Raw genomic sequence first — 16,857 nt, forward strand, 5'->3', positions numbered from 1 at the left:
TCTAATGGGGAAAATTATTGCGATTTAATCAGTTTGCTTCTCCATAAATTGCCGCCAAGCCTGGCCCTTTGCTACAATAACCAAGCGTTACCCGGACATTAAACCAGCTGCACCAACCTATTTCCTGGAATCACCCGGACACTAAATCTGTCGTACCCAACAGTACTTCTTAGGGTCACGGGCCCAACCTGCTTTCCTGTGTCAATACCGTCTCGAGAGGTATTGAGTAATCGCCACAACTGAAGGCGAATGCTTGAAACCTTTCACTGAATTTAATTTTAAGACTTTCTTCACATTTCATTTCAAATATGGTAATGTAATATTAAAATTAACGCTGCTGCAGGAAATGTGTTGCAGCGTACCAGCCAAGGAACGAGCGAACGTGCTGACGACGCTATCCACGGGCCGGAGAGGCACACGTAGGACGTAGGACGGAGCCGGCGCAGTGAGAGCCGGAACGGAGCGGAGCGGAGCAGGCGCAGTGTGATTCGGAACGGAGCGGAGCAGGCGCAATGTGAGCTGGAACGGAACGGAGTGGAGCGGAGCAGGCGCAATGTGAGCCGGAACGGAGCGGAGTGGAGCGGAGCAGGCGCAATGTGAGCCGGAACGGCAGTCTCTGAAGCTGGATTTGGAGCCACACGTGGAGCGGAGCGCACACAGGTTGGTTGCTGCGGTCGCCGCCGGGGTGACCTGGCGCTTCGATTCGGGGCAAGACTTTTAGATGTTGGAGTCTGTGACCGTGACCCTGCCCTCAAAGCAAAACCCATGGCAATGGGTCTCAGTGTAGGCAAATGTGAGGTCGTTCGTTTCTGAGCATAGCACAGGAGACTTTGCAAATGCTGAAAAAAACTATAACCTGTGTTCGCCCAAAGATTGTTAATGATCCAGCAGCAGATGGACAGAGATATAGGTAACAATCAACAAGTAACTGGAATGCTAATCTTTAGAGCTGGAATACTATAATACAATACAGGAGGGTAGAAGCTATGCTTAGCTGTAGACCACATTGTGGAATGTTATGAGCACACCACACCATAGCAAATGTACAGTGCAGAACCTACTTGGCCCATTGGGTCTGCACAGCAACCTCAAGCTCTAGCCTCAAACGCTTACCCCACTAATCCCTCTCACCTACACATCCTGGGACACTAAAGGGCAATTTAGCATGGCCAATCAACCTAGCCTGCACATTTTTTGGATTTGGGGAGGAAACCCATGCAGACACGGGGAGAAAGTGCAGACTCCACGCAGAGTGACCCAAGCTGGGAATTGCACCCATGTCCCTGGAACTGTGAGGCAATAATGCTAAACATTGTGTCGCCCCACACCTGAGGGGATGTCCTTGGAGGGGGTGCAGCTTAAATTTAATCAAGTTACACCAGCTAAGATTGCCTTCTTTAGAGTTGATGAAACAGGATGTTTTGATCCATGTTTATGAAGGGAGACGGGTTAGACAGAAACTTTTTGTTTGCTTGGGAAGTCTCACTAGGGGAACTTCTAAAAATTAGAATGTGGCTTTTAAGGTTGGTTGAATTTTGGAACCCTTTGCAAACACCGATTTACTGCAATGTTGGATCAGTTCATTATGAAACTGAGATTGGTGTGTTAGCCAAATGAGTATGGGGCATAGATGGATGTATAGAATTAGATTGTACATTAGCCATGGTCTTGTTGAATGGCAGAGAGGTGGATGGACTTAAATGGCTAATTCTTATTTTTAATTCCCACATCACTAATGGGATTGATTTTCACCAAGAGCTAGAAACATAGAAAACAGCTGCAGGAGTAGGCCATTTGGCCCTTTGAACCTGCACCATCATTCAGTATGATCATGGCTGATCATGCACACTCAGTATCCCACTTCTGCTTTTTCTCCATATCCCTTGATCCCTTTAGCTCCAAGGGCTATGTCCAGTTCCTTCTTGAACATATCTAACAAACTGGCCCCAACAGCTTTCTGTGGTAACAGGTTCACAAGTTCTTCCTCTTCTCAGTCCTGAATGACTTGCCCCTTATTCTTCAACTGTGACCCCTAGTTCTAGACTTCGCCAACATCAGAAACATTCTTAAGGAGAGAAAAGACCTAACGTTTCAAGTCCAGATGACTCTTTGACAAAGCATCATCTGGACATAATGTCAGCCCTTTTCTCTTCTTACAGATGAACAAAGAACAAAATCAGCCCGGGAAACAGGCCCTTCAGCCCAATGAGCCCGCGCCGCCATCGCAACACCACCAGTCCACCTCTCTACCCATGACCCCTGACTAATGTTTTATGGCCATCCAGATTGAGGGAAACTGATTTAGGGACAATTTATTCCTGCCAATCAGCCTAACAGCACATCTTTGGGGTGTGGGAGATAACCGGAGCACCCGGAGAAAACACATGCAAGCACGGGGAGAATGCGCCTACTCCCACAGACACCGGCCCAAATCCATGTGTCTGCACAGCAATCAGCGATAGTCACTGAGCTGTCGTCTTGCCCAGTATCTTGTCCAGTTTAGGCACACACTAATGACATGAAGCACTAGGCCAATCTCGAACAACCAAGAGCAGCCCCAGTACGACCCATCGCGTGTATGCCCCTCGTCGGACACGAGGTGGACCGACTTAAAACCTGTGAATGAAAAGAGAAAAAACATTATTATCATACTATACCCATTTACATTACCAGGGATGCCCCAATGCTACTGACCCTTATTTAAAAGGATCTCCTATATCCACCCATCTCCACCTCAGTCATGTGCCTGTCTAAGTTACTCTTAAAGGACTCTAGCGTGTTTGCCTCCACCACCTTGGCAGAGCATTCAATACCCCCACTACCCTCTGTGTGAAAAACCTCCCTCTAATATCTGTGTTGTACCTCTCCCCCCTCACCTTAAGTCCATGGCCCCTTGTCCTACGTGTCTCTATCATAGGAAATAGCTTACCTCTGTTTACTCTATCTATACCCTTCATAATCTTATATACCTCTATTAGATTCCCCCCTCAGTCGCCGTCTTTCAAGGGAAAAGAGCCCCAATTTCTTCAATCTTTCCTCATAACCCAGTCCTTCCATACCAGGCAACATCCTGGTAAACCACCTCTGCACTCCCTCCAGAGTCTCCACGTCCTTCCGGTAGTAAGGCGACCAGAACTGGACGCAGTACTCCAAATGCGGCCTAACCAACGTTCTGTACAACTGCAAGATTAGACTCCAGCTCTTATATTCTATACCCCTTCCTATAAAGGCTAACATACCATACGCTTTCTTCACAACCTTCTCCACTTGCACTGCCACCTTCAAAGACTTGTGCACTTGCACCCCCAGGTCTCGCTGCGATTCTGTACTCCTTACAGGCTTACCCTTTATCATATAACTTCCCCCTACATTATTCCGGCCAAAATGCATCACCTCACATTTATCCGGATTAAACTCCATTTGCCACATATCTGCCCAATCAACCAGCCTATTAATATCCCGCTGTATTGCCAGACACTGCTCCTCACTGCTCGCCAGTCCAGCTATCTTGGTGTCATCAGCAAATTTGCTGATCACACCACCTACTCCCTCTTCCAAATCATTTATATACACTACAAAGAGAAGAGGTCCCAGTACCGAGCCCTGCGGCACACCACCAGTGACAGACCTCCAGCTAGAAAAAGACCCCTCCACTAATACTCTCTGACTCCTCTTTGCAAGCCAGTTCTCTACCCATCTAGATACCTGACCACATATCCCAGGAGCTTTAATCTTCTGTACCAACCTACCATGAGGGACTTTGTGAAACGCCGTACTGAAATCCATGTAGACGACATCAACGGCTCGTCCTTCGTCAACCGTTTTTGTCATCTCAAAGAATTCTACCAGATTCGTAAGGCAAGACTTCCCCTTGACAAAGCCATGCTGCGTATCCTTAATCAGATCGCAACACTCCAAGTGCGCATACATCCTATCCCTAAGAATCCTCTCCATCAACTTACCTACCACTGACGTTAAGCTCACCGGCCTGTAGTTACCCGGGCTATCCCTCCTATCCTTTTTAAACAACGGTACCACGTTTGCTATCCTCCAGTCCTCTGGGACCTCACCTGTGTCCAAAGAGGAGACAAAGATTCGCATCAGAGGCCCAGCAATCTCATCCCTCGCCTCTCTAAGCAGCCTAGGATAAATGCAATCAGGCCCCGGAGATTTATCAGTTTTAATGCCATCTGAAAGCCCTAACGCTTCTTCCCTCGTAATCGATAGATCTTTCAATTGGTCTACTGCTCCCTCAGTGACCATACCAGACATCAAGCCCCTCTCCTTCGTGAATACCGACGCAAAGTATTCATTCAGGATCTCCCCCATTCCCTCTGCCTCTAAGCACAATTCCCCACGTCTGTCCCTGAGAGGACCGATTTTACCCCTAGCCACCTTTTGTTCTTAAGATAGGAGTAAAACACCTTTGGATTCTCCTTAACCCTACCTGCCAAAGCCATCTCATGCCCCCTCTTTGCTCTCCTAACTCCCCGTTTGAGATCCCTCCTACTCTCTCTGTATTCCTCCAACGCTCTCTCCGTTCCCAGCTGCTTAGACCTGACATACGCCTCTCGTTTCTTCCTAACCAGGTCTTCTATATCTCTAGTAATCCACAGTTCCCTAATCCTACCTTTCCCATCCTTTCTCTTAACCAGCACATGCCTTTCCTGCACCCTTTGCAGTTTTCCCTTGAAAGACTCCCACATGCCTAACGTGGTCTTGCCTTCCAACAGCCTATCCCAGTCTGTATCCCTAAGCTCCTGCCTAATCCGGCTGTATCTAGTCTTCCCCCAATTTAGCACACTCCCCTTAGGATAGCTCTCGTCTTTTTCCATTTGTATCCTAAAGTAGACGGAGTTGTGGTCACTTTTAGCCGCATGTTCACCTACCGCAACCTCACCCACCTGACCTGGCTCATTTCCCAGAACTAAATCCAGTATCGCCTCCTCTCTGGTCGGGCTATCTACATACTGTTGCAAGGATCCTTCCAATACACATCTTACGAATTCCTCCCCATCAGACCTTCCAATCCACGCCAGGGAGATTAAAATCTCCCACTACAACAACCCTATTCTTCCTACACTTATCCAAAATGTCCCTACATATACCCTCTTCCACTGCCCACGGGCTATCGGGCGGCCTATAGTACACTCCTAGTATAGTAATGGCCCCCTTCCTATTCCTCAACTCCACCCACAGAGACTCAATTTCCAACCCCTCCATGTTATCCTCCCTCTGCACCGCTGTGATCCGCTCCCTAACTAAGAATGCCACTCCCCCTCCTCTTTTCAACCCTCCCCTATCACGCCTAAAACACTTATACCCTGGAACATTTCGCTGCCAGTCCTGCCCCTCCTTTAACCACGTCTCTGTCACTGCCACCACATCTAAATTCCTCGTGAACATCAAGGCCCTAAGTTCATCCGACTTTCCCATCACACTCCTTGCATTAAAACAGATGCACCTAAGACCCTCAGGCCCTCTCGGATCCTCCTTCTCCTGGGGGATTTCCCTATCAACTGGACTTACCCTGACCTCCAACTCACTCCCAGTGCCTGAGCTGTCTCTCTCCTACCCACCCTTCCTCCAGACTGGTTTAAACCCTGCCTAAACACTCCAGCCAACCTCCCAGCTAAAATATGTGTCCCCTTCCCATTTAAGTGTTCCCTATCCCTCTTATAGAAGAGCCCTTCCTTTGCAAAGACTTCCCAATGGTCAACAAAACTAAAACCCTCAGTCCTGCACCAATCCCTCAGCCATGCATTCAGCTGCAGGATCTCATTATTCTTATCCCTGCTATTGCTGGGCACTGGCAGCAGCCCAGAGATCGCCACCCTGGAGGCCCTACACTTCAGCCTGGCACCCAACTCCCTGAACTGCGTACGTATTTCCCCCATACTCTTCCTTCCTATGTCCTTCTCTCCTACATGTATAATTACATCCGCCTGGGTCCCTTGGCCCTTCAAGATTCCCTCTACCCTCTCCGACACAGATTTTCCAGCATTTTCTCTTTTGGTTTTTGGTTTCAGATTCCAGCATCCGCAGTAATGTGCTTTTATCAGGAATGTTCTTTCTGCATCTAGCCTGTCCAGTCCCATCAGGAATTTGTTTCTATGAGATCCCTCTCATTCTTCTAAATTCCAGTGAGTAAAAGTCCAGTCGATCCAGTCTTTCTTCATATGTCAGCCCTGCCATTCCGGGAATCAGCCTGGTGAACCGTTGCTGGACTCCCTCCGTGGCAAGAATGTCCTTCCTCAGACTTGGGGACCAAAACTACACACAAAACTCAAGGTGTAGCCTCACCATGGCCTTGTATAACTACAGCAAGACATCCCTACTCCTATACTCAATTCCCCTTGCTATAAAGGCCAATGTGCCATGTGTTTTGCTCACCACCTACTGTACCTGCATGCCAGCCTTCAGCGACTGTTCCACCATGACACCAGGTCACATTGCACTTCCCCTTTTCCTAAACTGCCATCATTCAGATAATCTTCCTGTTATTGCCACCAAAGTGGATACCCTCAATTTACCCACATTAAATTGTATTTGCCCACTCAGACAGCCTGTCCAAGTCACCCTGCAGCCTCTTTGCACCCTCCTCACATCACGCACCCATCTTAGTGTTATCTGTAAATTGACATATTGCATTCAATTTCTTTGTCCAAATCATTATTGTGTATTGTGAATAGTTGGGGTTCCAGTGCTGTGGTACCCCACTAGTCACTGCCTGCCACTCTGAAAAGGGCCTATTTATTCCCACACTCTGCTTCCTGTCGGTCAATTGTTCTTTATCTATATAAATACATTACTCCTAATACCATGAGATTTAATTTTGCTCACTAATCTCTTGTGTGGAACCTTGTCAAAAGCCTTTTCGAAGACCAGATATACAACATCCATTGGTTCCCCCTTGTCCACGCTACTGGTCAGATCCTCAAAAAAATTCCAGAAGATTGGTCAATCATGATTTCCCTTTAGTGAATCCATGCTGACTTGGACCAATCCTGTCACAGCTTTCCAAATACTCAGTTATTAACCAGCAATGCTAACCCACCCTCTTTTCTTTGCATCTATTTTTCCTGAATATTGAACACTCTTAGATGTTGAGATCCTATCCTAGGTCACCTTGGAGCCAGGTCTTCGTGGCCTCAATTACATCATATCCGTTAATGACTGTCTGTGCAGTAAACCCATCCACTTTATTACAAATGCACCTTGTATTGAAACACAGATCTTCAGGTTTTTTTGGCATTTTTTGCTCTCATAGAATGATGACATTTCCTACTCTGACTAGCATGTGGCACTGGTAGCAATCTCAGGATTGCTACCTTTGAACTCCTACTTTTTAGTTTAACTCCTAACTCTCTAAATTCAGCTTGGAGGACTTCTTCCCTTTTTTTAACCTAGACGTTGGTAGCGATATGCACTAGGACAGCTGGCTGTTCACCCTCCCCCAACAAAACGCCTTTGCAGCATCTCTGAGGCATCCTTGATCTTTGCACCATCCTGGAGTCTCGTTTGCGTCAGCAGAAATGCTTATCTGTTCCCCTTACAATTGAGTCCTCTATCATTATAACTCTGCTACTCTTTTTCCTGCCCTCCTGTGCAGCAGCGCCAGCCACGGTGCCATGAACCTGGCTACTGCCACATTCCCCTGTGAGCCATCTCCCCTAATAGTATCCAAAAGATGTATCTGTTTTGGAGGGAGATGACTGCAGGGGACCCCTGCACTGTCTTCCTACTCTTCCCCTGTCTGGTGGTCACCCATTCCCTATCTTCAGTAATTTTTATCTGTGACGTTACCTAATTACCAGACGTGCTATCCACGTATTCCTCAACATCACAGATGCTCCAGAGTCGTCAAGTAGTTTAATAGGAGCTGTATTTAGACACTTCCTGCATGTGAACAGGAGCCAGGGACACTGGAGGGTTCCTGAATTTCCATATCACACATGAGGTGCGTGACACAGGTCTGGGATCTCCTGCCATGAATTAACCCCCAAGTAACTTAACTACAATGCCAAGAGAAAAAAATGAGCAAAAAAAAAGAAACTACTTGCCAATCACATGCCTGCTGACTATGAAGTCATGGTTCGATTTCTTTCTACTTCTCTATTGCCCTCAAGTCTCCCTCGCAGGTCTGCCTCTCCACTCCAACCCAAGATGATCACCTCTTTCCCCTCAGCTCTGAGTTCCCACTCAGCTCCAAGTTTCCAATATCCTCACTCTGGCTGAACCTCAGTCCGGCTGACTGAGAACCCACAGAAACGTTTTCTCTATATCAGGGGTTCCCAAACTGGGTTGTGTGGATCCAAAGGAGTCTGTGGGAGTCTCCCGGGATGCTATATATTTAGGCTTTTTATTTCCTCCGTCTAGGAATTAGACAGGCAGCCAACTTCTCCCTTGATGGGCCTCTGTCAGGCTGTGGTGGAGAATGGTGAAGCCTGGGCAGCCACTGAAGCAATGCTATTGGCAAGATGCTGGAGACTAGTCACTGATTCTGTGGTCTCTGTGAGAGGACAGAACTGCAATTCTGCGTGTCAATTCATTAGTGAACAATTGTAGGCCAGAGGCTTTCAGATTGGGCTAGCTTGTGGGGAGGACTGATGAAGCTACCTGTTTATTGACATAATATCATTGCTGGTGTACAGGTTTAGCGGTTTCTTGATTATTATTCTTTTCATAATACAGGGCATTTGTCACTTGGGAGGTGCAGGAACATGTTAATATTTTCAGAAAATTGTTAGGATTATGCTAGTGTGTAGCTAGGAGAATTTGGAGCTTTGGTGGGATTTGATCTAGTTGAATGAGAGAAGGATTTTTTAAATTGGTAAGTGGTGGTCATAATTCTGAAAATATGATCCTGAGCTCACTTTTAGTATGAAAAGTATGATCGAAGAGAATTTTTAATAAGGTTGTCTTATTAATTGCAGTTGTGGATGGAGAGAATTATGTTTTGAAATTCCTAATGGGGTATGATTTGGTCTCATGGGGTACAACTTAAAGTTTGGAGTGTTGCCTTCTGTACATGAAGTTTTGACATTATATGAATGAACTTGAACAGTTTGCTCAACATAATTTCAGTTAAAGATGTATAGTTCAGAAAATGTCCTAAGGTAGTTGTCCTCAACAGCCATCCATTCAGCAGAAATGTTAAACCTGGGACTCAGTTCAAAGGGTTCTTTATTGTGGGTGCCATGAAGTGGTGCCCTCAGATAGCTATAAAAATAGATGGAGAAGTAGATAGACCAGAGTTGTGTTATCTTTCATATTAAGGCAACAACAGCAAGAATGATTGGCCAGAATGTTACTCAGCTACCTATTGAAGGAGGAACAGGCTGTTTGGCCTCTGGTTGAGTTTGGGGTTAATGATGGGGTGACCTTTGTCATTGTCGGATACATTGGGTGGATCCATTGCTACTAGTAAGCATCAACGCAAAAGGTGAAGGAGTCGATCTCAGGGTTACTTAACTGATACCTGACTTGAAGGGGTGATCTTATGAGGAAAGATTGGACGATTTGGGTCTGCATCCACTGGAATTTAGAAGAATGGGAGGTGATCTTATTGAAACATAAACGATATTGAGGAGGGCTTGACAAGGTGGATGCTGAGAAGAGGGTGATTACCTTTCCATGAGAGAGACTAGAACCAAGGGACACAATTTAAAAATAGGAAAGGCCTTCTATTTAAGATGGAGATGAGAATTGTTTTTTCCTGAACATCGTTAGTGTGTGGAATTCTCTTTCTCAGAAAGCACTGGAGATGGAGTAATTGAATATTGTTCAGACTGATATAGTTAATTTCTTGATTACAAAGGATTCAAAGGGTGTAGGGGGTAGACAAGAAAGTTGAGTTGAGGCCACAGTCGGATCAGCTGCAATCTTAGCAAGTGATGGAGCAGGCTGCAGGGCTGAATGACCTACTCCTGTCCTAATTGCTATCTTCAGGATCAGGTACACATTTTAGAAGTGGTAAATCTAGAGCATGGGTGTTTATTTCACCTGCAAGCTTGCTTTACTCTTCAACTCTTCTTTTCTCATTTGTGTTTTTTTTGTTGTTCAACATTTATGATTGGATTTGGCTCTGTGTCCAAGCCTAGAAAAGTAGCATGAAGAACCACAATGCAGTACATGTATGGATATGCCTGGGCCATGGAAATCAGGATGCTCTTTCCCCCAAAAAGTTAAATCAGTTCAAAATTTCAAACTGAATTTTGTTAGGCAGCAGAGGTAATAAAAATTACAGAATCAATTGTTTTTCAGAGATAAATCAGCCATAATAAGTAACAAAAAAGGATCAAGGACTGTGTTTTGGTATTGCTGTGTTTTGATAGTAATACAATTGTAACCACCCTGTAGTACCAATTTAGAGATTGAGACTTCATACAGTGTCTGTCAAGACCCTTAAAACATCCACTGTATGCACTTACACCACATGGACTGTAGAGCTTCAAGGTGGCTCACTGCTACCTTTTCAAGGGCAAATAGGGATGGACAATAAATGCTGGCCTAGCCAGCATCTCAAAAGTATTTTTCAAAAAGCCCAACCTAACATCGTTTCAGTTCACAAAATGTCCTTCATTTTTAATGCCCTCTGAAATGACCTGACTAGCCACTCCATTCAAGCACTTTCAAGAAGTTGGTCTCCTTAAGGTAATTAAGGCAGCATAAAATGTAGAATTATCAGCTCTGTTCACAGTTGAGAACCAACTGAACATCCACAACCAGACCTTGTTCTTGGGTATGGATCATTGTCCCTCGTTTGAATTTATCCAGCCATAAAGTTGTTTAATGTGTGATGGAATTATTAGCTGTTGGGTCTACCTTTCTCAGGTTTGTTAATACATAGGATATTGGTGTCATCAGTGTGCACTACATTAAGCTTTCTGTTTTGGGGATAAATAGGATGATGCAGTTTAATTGTTCCCAGTATGTGGGGAAAGGGGTGCATGCGATTGGGCAGGAGTGCAGAAAACCCACCGCCTTCCCAACTCTTTCCACTTAAGTCTGGTGTGGGAAGTCTTGAGGGTGGCCTTCCTGCCCAAATGCCAATGGAGACCTTTAAGTAGGCAAATATTGCTCCTTTGGGCATGGCTGCCTGTGGCTAAGTGGGAATGGGGAAGTTCAATTGATCAGTAATTCAATAAAGAGGCTGAGGTTGGGGGGCCTGTTGAAAGTCCTTTCCTTTGACCCCACTTCTCCTCACTGGCACCCCTCCCAATGACTCTCATCCCACCCTCACTTAACTTCCTCCAGGGATACCTGATGTAGGCCAGTTGAATTACTGGCAGTTCTCAAACGCTGGTGGCAAAATTGCTGCTGCCAGTCAGGGACTTCATTTCCTTGGGGCCCCTTTAGCTTGGATGAGTACGGTTACTGCTAGTTTTGGTGGTTGAAGGGTCACCTGCTACCCTCATTGAATTCCACCTGAAGATTTCCCATCCATGCCCTGGGTAATTCCAAAGTTCAGGTTAGATTTCCGGAAAATATTGTTATTGATACTCTGTGGCCAATATTACTTCCGTTTCTGTTTTGAAATGGTCACACTTCATCTTTCTGTATTCTTGGACAGCAACAATGTGAAGTTCCTTTGTTACTTGATGGAGCAGAAGATTAAAGATGCGGCTAATGTTGTGCACTTTAAGAATTATTTTGTTGATGAAATGTAAACAATTGCTGGTTACAATGGCTGTTCCCTCCTTTACTCAAGCATGTTGACTTGATATTTTTTGATAGAAGGCGAAAGATTTATATGATCTGAAGAGAAACCAGAGTGTACTGAATATAAGGAAAATCAAACTAGAAAGTCAAGACCTAAGGAAGTTGTGATTCGGAAAAGTGAATATTTATGAACTCTTTGCCTTCCCTCATTTTTCTGCCATTGCCAGCTGATTGTTTTGCAAATTGCACTAACTGTTACTTGCCAGATTTGCGATGAGTTATTAATCACAAAAGCAACTGAGTAATTAATGTATTTGAGATTTTTTTTCCACATGATGTTTCTGTTTAATTAGTCATCTTGATTAAGTATACAGAAGTTTCAGTACTTGTGTTTTCAAATTCAGCTCAAGTAAGCGTATATTTCTAGCTAGTGGAACAGAGTAGTGCTCAAACTGCTTGAATATTGGTGCTCAAGATGTAACGAACTGATTAAGTGATCCATTTGATGAGCAAAGACAACTCGTGAGGCATTGTAAATTTAGAAATAATTATAGTCTATTGAGAAAGAAATGGTAAGGTGCCATGTCTTATTGAGGTCAAATACTGATTTTTATTTTTAGCTGCTTGGTTTGAGTATATAAAATGTAATTGTATGCATTTTTGCTTCTACAACTTCCATGCTTTACAAAATAATTTTTTGTAGAGTGACGATGTTACACTTTCACTTATTCTGAAGCATAATCTAATGCTCTAACTGTCGCATCTGATCTTACAGGTTTCTTAAGGTGGCAACGTGATCATGGTAGTTGAAGGTAAAAAACATTCTGGTAAAGGTAGAAAGCCACCACCTGGAAAGGGCAAATTGAAAAAGTTCAGTGAATCTAAACAGTTTTCATCAGGTAAGACCTTTGTATCATCGGAATAAAATATATGCAACAACCCTCCACCAGATTTCAACAAAATTTAACTCTCAAAGCATCATAGGGTTTACAACACAGAATGAGGGCCTTAGACCCATCATGTCTGTGCTGGCCATCATTTCACATCCTGTTGCTGTTTGCGCATAGAATCTGAAGTTCACAAGGATGGCATAGATGATTTAATTGAGTGCTAATAAAGCAAAGCTGTGTGTCTTGGAAAAGTCTCCTGGCAAGAACAATGGATCTGTTGGTCATGTCTGAACAAATCATTGTTGGCATGATTTTTTATTTCAAAGGAGCATTTTCAGCATGTTTGCCATTGTCTTCAACCATGGATCAAACTTTAAGCATGCCACATAAAATGTGCCTTAATACCTAATTTTAGCACTCCTCAAAAACACACTACCATATCCTTTCTCTATCTCAACTACCACTCTGAAATCCTCAGTTTTCTTGTTGAAACTCAATGTCTGTACAGCTTGCTTCCCCAAATCGCTTTATTTGCCTCTCACCATTTCTAAACTTCCACAAACTAAAAAGCTTGCTTCCACTAAAGCTTGCTTTGACTGCCATAATCCATGCCACAAAAGATTCCATCTTTCTAGGCTGCATTCTCTAACTCTCTAAGCAATGCTGTGGGTAATTAATTATATTAAAAGTATCTAGTGTTCATTTTCTACTCATCACCTCATGTTGTCATTTTTTTTTGTTTGCAGATTTGGCTATCCCAATTGCCCAATAACTGCAACTCTCCAAAAATGTACCAAACCTGAAACTCAATTACTCAAGTCATTCAAAACAAATAACCCTTTTAGTGTCTCTTGTTCTCCTTCAATTGAAATTTCTAATGTTTAAAATATGGTTTATTAAACTCAGTTTTGTGATTACAATAGTCAAGTTGTTGTAGTTTATTTCACTATCTGTACTTTAAAAGTGAAGGAATTTGGTAGTTTTACCTTTTCTGGTTTGCTGTCTGAAAATACTTTGGTTGCCTACCCTGTTTGCTGACATCACAGTTGCTGGGTCCTTGGAGATCTCCTTGATTTAATGATAGACTTAAACTGCTGTCACGAAGAGAGGTCTGCGACACAAATCACGCACCTTTCTTTAGTGCTATTGCTTTCCTGCTGATTTCAAAAGTTCAGCCCAGTGTATTGATGAAGGGAGATAATTCATGTCAACATACTAAACTGAATATAAAATTTGATTGCTCCTGATAATAAATAACTTAGTTTTGGAATCACTTTCATGGTTTTCCCAATGCGTGTATTACCCTGAGGCATGTTGTCTTCCAAGTACTTTGAAAGGTAGCTACAAAATTATTTTTTCAGCAAGTTTCACATTAGCTGCTTAAGTTTTACTTTGGAGAGCGGTAACCACCAGTTAGTCAAATACAAAAAATGGGACTGAGCACTTCTTATACTTGGCTACAGTCAAAAACCGATTAGTTATTTCAGCAGACTCTTAGAATTTGAAAATAATGACAGTATTTAAATATTTTTTTTCAGCAATTTGAGACTGGAATCAAATAGCAAAACCTATTCAAGTAAACATTTCACAAATCCAATGGTTCTGTTTGAAAGTGTTCTTTTTAAACTGTCGGATCAAAAGTATTCACATTAAGGAAAGAGAAGAGAATGGTAATTTATTTTTAATAAAACTTATGCAGATTTGATATCATCCAGTGTGTCAACCCCACCATCAAAGTAACATTTAATTTTTGCAACCAGTCGTTTTTTTGAAAGCCAGGACTGCATAGATCATTTTTGTATTGAATAAACACAAATTTAGTCTAAATGATCTGAGTTAATTTGTTCCACATGAGGTTCCTCCCATTCCCCAAATCTCTGCATGTCAGTATAACCTATTTCTTTCAGCTTTGTTCTTACACTCTCAATCCTCTGCAATGCTTTCTCCTGTCAAGGTTAGTCCTACTTCACTTACTCAAAATGTCAGGCAAACAAGCCACAGATGCTTATTGTGTGTTAACCCGCTATTTTGTAAAAAGTTTAAAAACTAAGGGCTTTTATGCTTTATGTCCCCAATGTGGACACTGCATTATCTTAGCGCAGTCAGCTGTATAACTTTCTTTTGTTCTTTTATGTAGGTTCTGACACTCCCAAAAAATTCAAAGGTGGAAATGGGAAAGGCAAATCGAAGTTCATATCTCAAAAGTGTGAGAAAGGAACAGAAGCAGTTCATCCCAAAAAGATGGCAAATGCTACTGGGAAAGCAAATTTAGCAAAGTTTAAAGGAAAGCAGCAGATTGGAAATAAGAGAAAGCGGTTGGCTGAAAACAAAGAAGGTATTTAGCTGATTGTATTTCTTTGGATGGGCTCTCCAGTTTGTTTTGTTGAGCAAATATTCAGAAAAAAAAACTACTACCTTTTTGAATGAAAATCTTAAACATTTTTATTGTATACAAAATGTATTTCAAGTGTTTGTATGTATGACCATACCTGTGATTTATCTATTTTTAAATTGTACATATTTTCTTCAATTGCTTTTGATTAGATTGACTTTTCCATATCTGTCAATTTAAAAACAGCAGAAGGAATATCCCAGTTAGTGAGCAGGCTCTTAGAAGTGGAAAAAAACTAACCAGTTATTGCAGCAACTTGTTTTCAAGCCATTTGCAAATTTAACTACTTTCTTGGAAAGCACTGCTATTTGTCGGTCTTGTTTTTGTGATCTGGAAAAAGGTTATATTGCTATATAAGGAGTGGTGATTATTGCGGGCTGCACCTTGCTGACTTAACAGTTTATTACATCACTGAATAATGGGTATGATTCTCAAGTGTTGATTTCTTGATCTTGGCTTTGTCCTTCCAGATTCAATGTGGAAGATATTGAAGTAGAGAGCAAAGAAAATCATACTGCTTTTGGCCATATGGTTTGGGAAGGTGTGAATGAATTATTATCTGCTGTTGAGCCTAAAAGGATCTTATTTTAACTTTATAATTACTTTAGACATCTTGGTTTTTTAAAACTAATTTCTTACCTCAGGTTATCGACATGGGCATTTCTTTTTTCTCCTTTTGCCCAAGATGTAAGTCTCTGTTGAACGTATCAGTGACGTTATCTTCTAGTGGTCTACATTTGATTTTGCAACCATGTAGCAATCTGCCCACTATTTTAAAATATCCATGAGCTTTTTGTGTTAGGTATAATGTGAAGCTTGTAATATTTTGTGTTTTAGGCACAACAGGAAAGAAACCTAAATGGGATGATTTCAAAAAGCAAAAGAAAGAAATAAAGCAAAACAGACAACAGGACAAGAAAACTAATTATGATTTAATTATTCGCTCAAAGCAGATTTGGGAAAGTGTAAGAAGGTACTTTTAAGAAAGTTAAACTTCTAACTGTTCTAAGTGCTAACATTAACTCAATTATGTAGCTTTATTCCTGTCAACATCCCTGTATGAAGACTGCCTTCCGCCCTTGTAACCTGGAATGCTCATCTTATCAGAAAGCTGTGTACTTATACATCTTGTTTAAACTTGTTTACACATTTTTACCCTCAAGATTTCTTGCTGCATGCTGTAAAAATTACCTGGATCCAACTTAATCATTTTGACTGCTGCCAGCTGTCCAGCCTGTAGATACCTTGCGTTGCAACTTTATTGCTGATTACCTTGATCAGCTCAAAAGTTCAGCAATGGTTTGATCCCCAGAATATAGGCCGTGTGGATTTGTGTCTCATTTCCCAATAATCTCTTTTCACCCCACACTTTGGTAATTGCTCAGGTGGCACATGGTAACCTCTACAGACCTGTTAAATTATATATATGGTCTGTCTGTACTGTAAAATTCTGTATCTTTCCCTTTTGTGGGATGTGGGACTTGCTGGTGAGATCAGCATTGTTGCCCATCCTAATTGCTGAGCCAAAATACAGTCCATCGGGTGAGTTGTTTTCTAAACGTGAGTGGAATGAAACATGTAGTAATTTTGTTTTAAAATCTCAATCGGTATTGTATGATTGTGGGAAAATGTATAGACTAGTTAAGCAAATGCTTAATAAATCATGTCAAATATTGTATTTTTTAAAGAAATGTCTATCTAATTCTGTATGTATTTTTAATTTCTTCTGTACAAATGTTCCTCCATTGACCAGTCTTTCAAAGCTTTATGTGCCGGGATCAGTGGGATTTTAATAGAATCGTAAGTTACAGCACAGGAAAGAGGCCATTTGGCACATCAAACCTATGCTGGCATCTGTAAAAGAAATTTAACTAATCACAGTAGCCTACCCTTTCTCCTTTAGCCTTGCAC

The 16,857-nt window shown here is 42.5% G+C and overlaps 1 protein-coding gene across 2 annotated transcripts in view; it reads left to right on the forward strand.

The window, feature by feature from the left end:
• Positions 1-552: 552 nt before the first annotated feature.
• pum3 (pumilio RNA-binding family member 3) overlaps positions 553-16,857 on the forward strand; it is a 51,591-nt gene continuing 35,286 nt past the window's right edge. Inside the window, exons 1-4 of one of the 2 annotated variants that reach the window (XM_080188705.1) lie at positions 553-660; positions 12,440-12,563; positions 14,692-14,889; positions 15,784-15,919. In XM_080188705.1, coding sequence (XP_080044831.1) covers positions 12,464-12,563; positions 14,692-14,889; positions 15,784-15,919 — 434 coding nt within the window. In that variant the 5' untranslated portion in view covers positions 553-660; positions 12,440-12,463. Of the gene's footprint in view, positions 661-858; positions 911-12,439; positions 12,564-14,691; positions 14,890-15,783; positions 15,920-16,857 lie in introns of those variants that run through there. The other variant, XM_080188706.1, reaches the window with a different exon arrangement.

Source organism: Carcharhinus amblyrhynchos, chromosome 5 (assembly GCF_965287045.1).
Source record: "Carcharhinus amblyrhynchos chromosome 5, sCarAmb.v2.hapA, whole genome shotgun sequence".
NCBI classification, from domain to species: domain Eukaryota; kingdom Metazoa; phylum Chordata; class Chondrichthyes; order Carcharhiniformes; family Carcharhinidae; genus Carcharhinus; species Carcharhinus amblyrhynchos.